General features: G+C 43.7%; 1 protein-coding gene across 9 annotated transcripts in view; it reads left to right on the plus strand.

Moving 5' to 3' along the window:
- LOC137377583 (glutamate receptor 3-like) overlaps positions 1-12,156 on the plus strand; it is a 415,021-nt gene that overhangs the window by 317,973 nt on the left and 84,892 nt on the right. For all 9 annotated transcript variants that reach the window (XM_068047365.1, XM_068047356.1, XM_068047357.1 and 6 more), the window contains exon 12: positions 11,517-11,715. In XM_068047365.1, the coding sequence (XP_067903466.1) occupies positions 11,517-11,715 (199 nt within the window). The remainder of the gene's footprint in view (positions 1-11,516; positions 11,716-12,156) is intronic.

Raw genomic sequence — 12,156 nt, forward strand, 5'->3', positions numbered from 1 at the left:
TTTTGATCTTCTTGGACCTTCTAAATTTTCAGTTTCCGAGAGTATAAGTAGATTTCGGGTATGAAAAATGGGATTTTCACATCAAGCAGCATGTTAACACTAAGAATTTAATTTTAATACTATAAAAGTTTAAACCACAAGGGATAGATCATACAGAAATATATTTCATGCCTGGCTTTCTCTATTGTTGACCAATGATAATGAATTGTTGTCAAGTACAAATGATTATGAAAAGCAAAAAACTCAGAGGGGGATAGCATCAATGTGTAGGCAAGTTGTAAGATTTGCATGCACTCAGCATGTCACCTCAAATACTGTACTTGTAATAATATCATAGACTCTTACAGCACAGGAGGCCATTCGGCCCATTATGCCTGTGCCAGCACTTTGAAAGAGCTATCCATTTAGTTCCACTCTCCTCGCTCTTTTCCTTCCAATATTTATCCAATTCCCTTTTGAAAGTTACTATTGAATCTGCTTCCACTGCCCTTTCAGGCACTGCATTCCAGACCACAACAACTTGCTGTGTAAAATAAATAGCTGCTCATGTCATAGTAACATAGAAAATAGGAGCAGGAGTAAGCCATTCGGTCCTTCAAGCCTGCACCGCCATTCAATACGATCATGGCTGATCGTCCAAACTCTGTACCCTGTTCCCGCTTTCTCCCCATATCCCTTGATTCCTTTAGCCCTAAGAACTATATCTAACTCTTTCTTGAATATATTTAATGATTTGGCCTCAACTGCTTTCCGTGGTAGAGAATTCCACAGGTTCACCTCTGGGTGAAGAAATCCCTCCTCATCTCAGTCCTAAATGGCTTACTCGTTATCCTTAGACTGTGACCCTTCGTCCTGGACTCCCCTGCCATCGGGAACATCCTTCCTGCATCTAGTCTATCCAGTTCTGTTAGAATTTTGTAGGTTTCTATGAGATCCCCTCTCATTCTTCTAAACTCTAGCAAATACAAGCTTACTCGACCCAATCTTTCTTCATACATCAGTCCTGCCATCCCAGGAATCAATCTGGTGAACCTTCGCTGCAGTCTCTCCATAGCAAGAAAATTCCTCCTCAGATAAGGAGACCAAAACTGCACACAATACTCCAGATGTGGTGTCACCAAGGACTTATATAATTGCAGCAAGACATCCTTGCTCCTGTACTCGAATTCTCTCGCTATGAAGGCCAACATACTATTTGCCTTCTTAACTACCTGCTGCACCTGCATGCTTACTTTCAGTGACTTGTGCACAAGGACATCCAGGTCTCGCTGCACCTCCCCCTTTCCTAATCTATCGCCGTTTAGATAATAATCTGCCTTTCTGTTTATGCCACCAAAGTGGATAACCTCACATTTATCCACATTATACTGCATCTGCCATGTTTTTGTCCACTCACTGTACCTGTCAAAATCACACTGGAGCTTCTCTGCATCCTCCTCACAGCTCACACTCTCACCCAGCTTTGTGTCATCTGCAAAATTGGATATACTACATTTAATTCCCTCATCTATATTATGAATATATATTGTGAATAGCTGGGGTCCTAGCACTGATCCCTGTGGTACCCCACTATTCACTGCCTGCCACTCGGAAAAGATCCGTTTATTCCTACTCTTTGTTTCCTGTCTGCCAACCGGTTCTCTATCCATGTCAGTACCTTACCCCCAATCCCATGTGCTTTAATTTTGCACGCTAATCTTTTATGTGGGACCTTATCGAAAGCCTTCTGAAAGTCCAAATACACCACATCCACTGGTTCTCCCTTATCTATTCTACTAGTTACATCCTCAAAAAATTTCAGCAGATTTGTCAAGCATGATTTCCCTTTCGTAAATCCATGTTGACTTTGTCTGATCACGTCATTGTTTTCCAAGTGCTCTGCTATTACATCTTTTTTAATGGACTCTAGCGTTTTCCCCACTGCAGACTAACCGGTCTATAATTCCCTGTTTTCTCTCTGCCTCCTTTTTTAAATAGTGAGGTTACATTAGCTACCCTCCAATCCATTGGAACTGTTCCAGAGTCTATAGAATTTTGAAAAATGACCAGCAATGTATCTAATATTTCAAGGGCCACTTCCTTAAGTACTCTGGGATGTAGATTGTCAGGCCCTGGGGATTTATTGGCCTTCATTTCTGGGAGGTAATTTATGTCCTCCTTTGTGAAGACAGAACCAAAGTATGTATTTAATTGGTCAGCCACTTCTTTGTTCCCCATTATAAATTCCCCCGTTTCTGACTGTAAGGGACCCACATTTGTCTTCACTAATCTTTTTCTCTTCACATATCTATAGAAGCTTTTACAGTCAGTTTTTATGTTCTCTGCAAGCTTACTCTCATACTCCATTTTCTCCTTCTTAATCAATCCCTTTGTCCTCTTTTGCTGAATTCTAAACTGCTCCCAATCCTCAGGTTTGCTCTGGCCATTTTATATTTCTCCTCCTTGGATCTAATACTATCCCTAATTTCTTTTGTAAGCCACGGTTGAGCCACCCTTCCTGTTTTATTTTAGCGCGACAAGAATGAACAATTGTTGTAATTCATCCATGCGCTCTTTAAATGCTAGTCATTGCCTATCCACTATCAATCCTTTAAGTAATATTCCCCAATCATAGCCAACTCGCGTCTCATACCTTCATAGTTTCCTTTATTTAGATTCAGGACCCAAGTCTCAGAATCAACTCTCTCACTCTCCATCTTAATGAAGAATTCTATCATGTTATGGTTGCTCTTCCCAAGGGACCCCACACAAGATTGTTAACTAATCATTTCTCATTACACAATACCTAGTCTAGGATGGCCTATTCTCTAGTTGGTTCCTCAATGTATTGGTCCAAAAAACCATCACATAAGCACTCCAGGAATTCATCCTCTACAGTATTATTGCTAATTTGGTTTGCCCAATCTATATGTAAATTAAAATCACCCATAATTACAATTGCACCTTATTGCATGCATCTCTAATTTCTTGTTTAATGCATCTACATCACCACTGCTGTTTGGGGGTCTATTTACAGCCCCCACCAATGTTTTCTGCCCCTTCGTGTTTCTTAGCTCCAACCATACAAATTCCACAAAAGGATTCTCTGAGCTAATATCCTTCCTCACGATTGTATTGATTTCCTCTTTTACTAATAACGCTACTCCACCTCTTTTCCTTTTTGTCCTGTCCTTCCTAAATATTGAATACCCCTGGATGTTCAGTTCCCATCCTTGGTCACCCTGCAGCCATGTCTCCGTATTCACAACTATATTGCATCCATTGACATCTATTTGCGCGGTTAATTCGCCTACCTTATTGCGAATACCCCACGCATTGAGACACAATGCCTTTAGGCTTTTTAACATTCTTAGTCATCTTAGCATTATTTCGCACTGTGGCCCTATTTGTTTCTTTCCCTTGATTTCTATGCCTTCCACTTTTGCCTTTTTGTTTCCTGTCTTTCGTTTCTATCCTTGTTTCCTCCTCCTCAGTCTCCCCGCTTAGATTCCCATCCCCCTGCCATTCTAGTTTAAATCCTCCCCAACAGCAGTAGCAAACGCCCCTGCAAGGACATCGGTTCCGGTCCTGCCTGGGTGTAACCCGTCCTGCTTGTACAGGTCCCACCTTCCCCAGAACCAGTCCCGATGTCCCAGGAATCTAAATCCCTCCCTCCTGCACTATTTCTCCAGCCACGCTTTCATCTGGTCTATTCTCCTGTTCCTATACTCACCAGCACGTGGCACAGGAAGTAATCCTGAGATTACTACCTTTGAGGTCCTGCTTTTTAATTTAGCTCCTAACTCTTAAATTTATCTTGCAGGACCTCATCCCTTTTTCTACCTATGTTGTTGGTACCGACATGTACCACGACCACTGGCTGTTCACCCTCCCCCTTCAGAATGTCCTGCACCCGCTCCAAGACACCCTTGCCCCTAGCACCAGGGAGGCAACATACCATCCTGGAGTCTCGTTTGCAGCACAGAAATGCCTGTCTGTTCCCCTTACAAATGTATCTCCTATCACTATGGCTGTCCCCGTCATTTTCCCTCCCTGCTGTGTAGCAGAGCCATCCGTGGTGCCACGAACTTGGCTGTTGCTGCTTTCTCCTGGGAGGCCACTCCCACAACAGTATCCAAAGCGGTATATCTGTTTGAGAGGGGGATGGCCACAGGGGACTCCGGCCTGTGCCTACTACTCCGCTTGGTGGTCACCTTTTCTGCCTGTGCAGACATTACCTGCAGTGTGACCACCTCGCTAAACATGCTATCCACGATGTCCTCAGCATCGCAGATGCTCCACAGTGAATCCACCCGCAGCTCCACACACTGGAAGCATCCCTGATTTCCCACATAACGCAGGGGCATATCACGGATGCGAGCTCTCCTGCCATGACTTGCCTTTCGATTAATTAGTTACTCCCTATAAAAAGTACTAATTATGGTAGGGGCTTTGTTCTACCCCAAACACTACCCACTACAATCTAAAGTTCTTAAAAATTACACTAATTGAAAAAAAACACACTTTAATAGTACTCACCTTATCACTTATACATTAGGTTTTGAGGTTTTTTTCAAAAAAAACTTTCCCCTTATTTTTTTAAGCTATTTAAATGCACTAACAGCTGTTACTTACCCAACCAATCACCTTGAAGATTTCCCGTGATGTCACTAAGTTTTTCCCTCCTCTTTCGAATCTCAGCGCACGCCGGCAGAGAGAGAGAGACAGAGCCTGCCACCACTCCAGTCACCAGGTAAGTAAGGGCCTCGAGCCCCACTGTTTCCTTTTCAGGTCCCGCTCCGGATCAGCCTCCTCCCAGGTCCGCCTGCTGCCGCTCCAGTCACCAGGTAAGTGAGGGCCTCGAGCCCTGCTCTCTCCTTTTTAGGTCCTGCTCCGGATCAGCCTCCTCCCAGGTCCGCCTGATGCTGCTCCAGTCTCCAGGTAAGTGAGGGCCTCAAGACCCACTGTGTCCTTTTCAGGTCACACTCTGGATCAGCCTCCTCCAAGGACCGCCTGCCGCCGCTCCACTCTCCAGGTAAGTCCATATTGATGGACTCTCACCGATTTCCATTGACATTCAGGTATAACTATTAGTCAAACCCTCCCTTTCTTCAATAACAAGCAGGTTTTTGGCATGTGTATATTTCCCCACTCCCTTCCTATTCCTGTCTGGTCCCCCTTGTGTATCCCAAACTGTCTAATGATCCAACCCCAGGGCTTAATTTACTTGTCTTTAAAGATTTTGGATTCTAATACTTTCACTGACTTTTCGGACCTTTGTTAGTACTTTTACCTACTGTGTAGCGATGTGTGTAAGTAATAACACAGCAATGGATGACACTGGGGATTAGTACATCATCCTTTCGCTTGTGGGACTTGTTTTGGATTTCAGCCAGAATGATGGGACAGAAGTTTCCTCTCACAATTAGCACTAAGGATTCTACGTGAAACATGTATTTCCACAATCAATTCAACTGCTAATGGTACGAATCCACAACACAATTGGCTACAGTGCAACATGTTTGGGAACAGAAAATTACTCAAAAATATAATTGTAAAAAAAATTAACATATACAGTTTGAATGGCAGAAAGTTTTCCATCTCACACAGCTACAAGATGGCTGATGAGAACTGGAAAAATGTCGTCACAGGTAGTGAGGTAGGAGCATTACTGGACGGAGTGGTATGAGTAATACCTGAGAACAATTGCTGTTGGCGCTGGGTTTGCAAAAGTGGAAAGTGTTCCTTTCGCTGAATCTTGAACATAGAATCACAAAAAAGTAAGATTGGTTAAATAGAAATAAGGCTACATTTTATAAGAATGAAGGATTAGTATCAGTATTTTTGGAACTATTAATTTCCCAATTCCTATACATAATGGTTCCCTATTAATGTATTATTGATGAATATTTCACAATTCCCCACAATCACCTAAGAATATAGATTAGGGAAATTCCAAGGTTGATCCCTGATCTGTACTGTGAGCCAGTATTGGATTGGGCAGCAGTTAGAGCCATACATTTAGTTTCAGCATTCGTTGGCTAGGGACAGTAAACCTCTGCACAACTCTTGCTCTGATCATTATATCCCACCATGTCTGTATTTCAGGAAAGCACAGGCAAGGAACGAAATAGAATAAAACTGAAGGAGGGAAAAATACCTTCTTTGATTTTTGTTTCATTGTGAAAAATATTCAGCAGAAAATAAATTGGGTGGGATATAATTGGACTCCAACCTTGTTATGCTAGTCTTCTACTTTCTCAATATACAATGCAATCGTTAAATGTAGCCTATTCTACGTCTCCTGTCTAAAATTATCAAGGGCCAATTTCGATAGTACCCAGAAATGGGCACAGGGATTGATATGCACGATTAACCCGTGCCCGCTGATTGCAATGCAGATTGCTTGCCAACGTTGTGCTGCCTGCGCATTTCAATCATTTCAGCATCCAGCCAGTATTAACCACATTGTCAATTGGCTGAACATATCAGCAGGGAGCTGATATTGTGAGTGGCTAGCATCACTTAAAGCTAGCCTGCGCTGCTTAAAGCCAGCCTGCACCTCTTAAAAGGGAGGTGCATTGTGGCTGGAGCTGGTGCTGCCAGTCATGCAGGAAGTAACACTGACATGAGAAACATTGGAGAATAGTAAAAGATGTGAAAGAACGGACTCCAAGGTTTCCAGACGCTGCACTGGAGGCCTTGCGGGGGAGGTAGAAAGGAGGAGAGATGATCCTGTATCTGCAGGAGACCCTCCAGACACATGTTCAGGAGGCAGTGGGAGTGCGATCCATGGAAGTCAATGCCAGGATTCAAGCCCCAAGGTGCCGGATTCAGTGCCACAAGAAATTCAATGACCTCACGCGAGTGATCAAGGTCAGTGAATGGGGCTTCAAATATCATATCCTACTGACTGTATCAGTAGACTGACATTGCTGAAATCACCACAGCCCCATCACTCACCTACTAACGATCTCTGTCAATCAGTATTCATATCTGAGATTTATGTGCTCCACCATATTCTTACATTACCAAGCACTGCTGCATGCCTCATACCCACGTCTTGCACGCACTGCCAGCTAGTCAAACATGGTAGCCACATCACCCAAACAGATTTCACAACACTCACTGATATTAAATGTATAATTAATGGATATTTAATTGTATTCAGGTGGTGGGGATTAGCTGGGGATTCACCTATAGGAGCAGACTGAAACTGTGGTTGTTGGATTGGAGGTGCACGATATGCAATGTGGGTCTCTGTAAATAAAAGCTTGTAAGTGTATGAAGACTAGGCTCTAGTTCTATCCTTCACCACCCTGCTATCTGAGTTGTAACAACTGACACAGTTCCCTCTGTCTCTCAGAGGAAGGTGGCGCACAACTAGAGGCAGCAGGAGCTAAACGGAGGGGGACAGGTGCACCTGCATGTTCCAACCCTCATGGAGGCAACAGTGTTGGCCGTTACTGGAACATCTATTGCTGGAGTCGATGCCAGTGGTGGGGCTGAAACCATCAAGGATGACCATATCCTCATATCGAATCCACCTTCCCATATCTCTTACCCCTCATCCCACACTCTCCTGATTTATAAGCTGCGCATGGTGTAAGCATGCATCTCTTACCTCCCCACCCTTCCACTGCCTCCCCCACCCCAACCTCCAGCCTCCCTGTGCCACAATCTTACCCTTGCTTCTGTATCCTTTCAGATACTCAAGTAGTTCAGCCAGGCAGCGGAGAAACAGCAAGAAGACAACAATGATGAAAATACACCGTCACTCAATTTCACACTCGCAGATACTGACACGGTGCCTAATTTAGAGGATAGAATCGAGGTGGGATCTGCACAAGGTAAAGCGTGGGCTGCAGCCAGGGCAGGGAGCAAAGAAAGCACAGGTACCAGCTCAATGGAGGATGAGGTCACACACGGGTTCTGCTCCAGAGGATTAAGCTGAGTACTTAGATGGGACAGCCTACAGAGGAATGTTGATGTGTATGCACAACAAAATTCTTGGTGCATTGGGAAACCTGCCAGAAAGTCTGCAGTCAATGTTAAGACGCATGGAAGAGCCCAACACCAACTTGTACAGAGCTTGAAGCCCATCCTTTCCAGCATGGAAGTGGTGGACAACTGCATGAGAACACTTGTGGCCCCAGTCATGATGCAGCATCTGATGGCCAATATTGCAGCTTCCATTGCAGCAGAAGCAGAAGCCATCATGGCTGTGGATTACAGTGTGCAAAGTGGCTTGCAGGGTGTCACAGCAGTCCAGCAATCTGTCCTTCAACAAATTACTAGGATTGCTGAGGTGCCATCCGAGGGGAGTGACAGTGATTCCATGGAGTGTAAACTGGCTGTCCTCTTTCAAGGCAGCAGAATTCCTCCTCCCACTCCTGTCAGTTTGGCAGTGTCCTTGCTGTTGCCTGCCAGTCTGCCAGCCCAAACTGCTGCCGAGATGGTACAGTCGACAGCCGGGCCTTCCAATCCCTGAGCTGCTCGGGGTCATCCTCCAAGGCCATCTGCTGTCTCCTCTAGTGTACGTCAGCAGCCTTCCACCAGGCATGCTGCAGCCACTGGGGTAGCACTGCACAGAAGCACTACAACAGGCAAAGGCACACCCAAATGCAAGCACAAAGAGAATGCACAAGGGTGATTGTTGACTTTTGTATGCAATATTGGATGATTTGTTTTATAAATTTGGTTTGGAATGTTTATTTTGTGGTGGTTTTTATTTTGTGTTGTGGCCAAGTGATTGTCAGTAACAGTGGGAAGGTTGGTGAATGGGGAATTGGGATTGCAGTTACTGGTATTGCACTCGGATCAGTTCTTCACGGACAGCCTAACAAAAAGGGAGCGTTCTAGGTTGCTTCGTTCTTTCCTTTCCTATTTCTTCCTCCTGCTCATGCTTCTGCTCCTCAGCCGCTTTTAATTGAGGTAATGGCAAGGGCTGCCCCCTTATGATGCAGCAGGCCACCATGAATTTTGACATCCATTCTGCTGTGTACTGTAGATCTCATTCAGAGAGGGCCAGGCAGTGGAAGCGTTGTTTCAACACACCAGTGGTCTGCTCTATCAAACTTCGTGTGGCAGCCTGCTTTTCATTGTACGCATACTGCACACGTGTGTGTAGGTTGCATACTGGAGTCATCAGCCACATGGTCAGTAGCTAGCCCTTGTCACGCAGTAGCCACCTTTTGGTTTGCTGTGATGTCTCAAATACAACTGGCACAGCGGATTGTCGCAGAATGAAGACATCATGACTGCTGCCAGGATGCCATGCATTGACCTGCATGATGCACTACCCATAAACCAGCTGCACTTTGAAGGAGTGGAATCCCTTTCAGTTCCAGTACAGAGACAAATTGACATGCAGCACTCACAAAGTGATATGTGCACGCAATCGATGGCACCCTGAACCATGGGAAGCCTGTAATCCTAGCGAACCTGCATGCTCATCTGCCTACTGCACTCTGATAGGAGAGAATGAACTGTACTTAGTTCTCATTGAGTAGAGAGCCTCAAAGACCTGCCTTACACAACAGTGGACAACAAACAGTATGGTATTGCTAATATCTCTAGCTCCAGCCTGGAAGAAGCCAGATGCATAAATGTTCATCACCAATTTAACCTTCACAGCCACTGGCAATGCCATCCTTGCCCAGGGGTTGGAATTATGGCTGCAGCAGGTGGCAGACTTCAATGAGAATGTCCTTATTGAAGAGCAGAAGTCTCACACATTGTTCTTCGCTGAGGTTCAGGAAAAGGAATTGCTGCCTGAGCACCCTGGTCTCCTGCTGAAAGCCATTTCCCGCCCCCCCCCCCCTCCCCTCCCCCTTCCAGCAGCTTGTCCTGCTCTGCGTATCCTCTGTTTGTTGTCCAAGCCATGCTGTATTCCTAGACGAATGCCTACTACTGAAGCCATGTCTGGAAGCAACTGGTGTGTGCAGAAGCTTTGTTGTCAGCAAAAGCTCCTTCAGTGCCTGGCACACCACTCGCTGTAGACATTTGCAAATTGAAACAATTATAGAAAGCACCAAACACTTGTAGAATGGAAGTGACAGCCAGTGGAAATAACCTGTAAGTAGTTGATGATCCTTTTAAATAATGCTGATGGGAGGTCCTTACTGCTGCTGAACGTATGTTCAGCTGTGCAAGGTTAAGAAACACTGTTAGCTGGAATGTAGAGCTCCAAAATAATACCACTGGTGTCAAATCAGCATTGTACACTGATTTATGTCATGATCTGCCTACCAGGCATACTTCTGTCAGGCATTCACTGAACGCACTAACATCCTCACCAGTATGGCAACCGGTGCAATTTGCCCCAAAGGTACGCCGGCACATTGCAAACTAAGCTCTGAGGGCACCTCTAATGCCCTAACAGGGGCATAAACAATCCCAATTTCTCTTCTGTCCCTTAAGAACCTTCTGTCCAAAAAGTCCCTCTTCCACTAATCTTTAGTTACCAAGCCTTATCCAGCAGGATGCTAATATTTACTCTACCCATTCTTATTTTTCTGCACACCATTGTTATCAAAGTTCAGCTATCTTGTTATTCTTGAGCCCATTCTTGTAATTCCCAACTTAACCTTTTAGTTGACTGAGATGTTAAACACTGCAGTAGAAACTGATCAATAATCCTTTCTGACCTTCAAATATACATCGAGCACTGAGTGTTCTTTTGCATTTCACTTTTATTGAGCCTGTATATTAAGTCAAGTGTCTGTGCTCTGAATTGAAACACAGCTCTGCTGGCTCTTGTCAACATAATTACTGCAACAGAATTTAAAGCATTGTTGCTAACTTTAAAGGAGTGGGGGAGGTAATTTTTCTCTAGCATTTAGAAATCGATTGTTCAAACAGCCTGTTTACTTTTCCAAAATGTAATCTAATAAGTGCTCTTCACTTTTCACCAGAGTACTGCACGTTAGAGAACAAAAACAGTTCTCATTCAGGAAATATTGCACAATGCATTGATTCTTTGGAGTACGTAATCAAAATATGACCAAAGCAGGTTTCTCTGTTCTTCAGTATGCCAGACATTGAATATTTCTCACTGTTTAGTGAAGAAAAATAAACTGGTTATATAACCTTTTGTTAATCTAAGTCTCCAACTCAGCATATTGCATTCAGACTAGTCAATCTGTGACGTTCACTGTATAAAGGCCTGACTACGTCTTGGATATTATTTTCCTCCCCTTATTTTCAGTGGATGAGTTAAATTTCAGTCACGTTCCTTGCACTATCTGTTCATCCAATGAAATGGAAGAGGGAGCAGCAATGTCTTAACAATAATATTTACTGTCAACATTAAGAAATGTGAACTTTTGAACAGGCTCAATGAGGTTGCATAAATGTAAAAGTGTCTTACTGAGAGGCTTATTTACTTTCAAGTGAGTGTGATGCCTTTTTTGTTTCTAAAACTCTAATTACCATGAAGAAATGGTTAGATCCATTAAATTCAATCTCAATTACCTTGCCTTCTAATATAAATATGACGCTGTAATTAAACAGCAGACCTTTCATTTTATGTTTAGATCCCTCTCGGGGCGAATTGTTGGAGGCGTCTGGTGGTTCTTCACCTTGATTATAATCTCATCATACACTGCCAACCTTGCTGCTTTTCTCACTGTGGAAAGAATGGTTTCTCCAATAGAAAGTGCAGAGGACCTTGCAAAACAAACAGAAATTGCCTACGGAACGTTGGATTCAGGCTCTACCAAAGAATTTTTCAGAGTAAGTGCTTTTCTTGGTTGGTATTTAATTTCATCTTTCATCTGTAGTCTAATTTTCGAATATATAATAGTCTAATATATATAAAAAAGTGCAAGCTGTGAATCAGTTGGGAAGTTGCAATGATCCAACTTGATGAAAGCAAAGTTTGAGCAGTTTTTCTTTAGTACTGCACATTTGTTATCCATATCAGACATCTGCTAAGGTTAAGTACAGTCAATAATGTAGTTCACTTTCAACTTTTGCAATGCGAAATTCCTATCACAATGAGTGATTTGTTCATTCTGGGGAACACTTACTTTGTGAATAAGATATCTTTACAAGAAAGCACCAATACTTAAGGTATGGGCTGGAATTTTACATTCAGATGGTGGCCCCGCCCATCTCCTGAAAAGTCAAGGGTGAGCCTGGAAGCCACACAGCAATTTTATGTGGTCCAGGTCC

This window comes from Heterodontus francisci, chromosome 15 (genome assembly GCF_036365525.1).
Source record: "Heterodontus francisci isolate sHetFra1 chromosome 15, sHetFra1.hap1, whole genome shotgun sequence".
Taxonomy (NCBI): Eukaryota; Metazoa; Chordata; class Chondrichthyes; order Heterodontiformes; family Heterodontidae; genus Heterodontus; species Heterodontus francisci.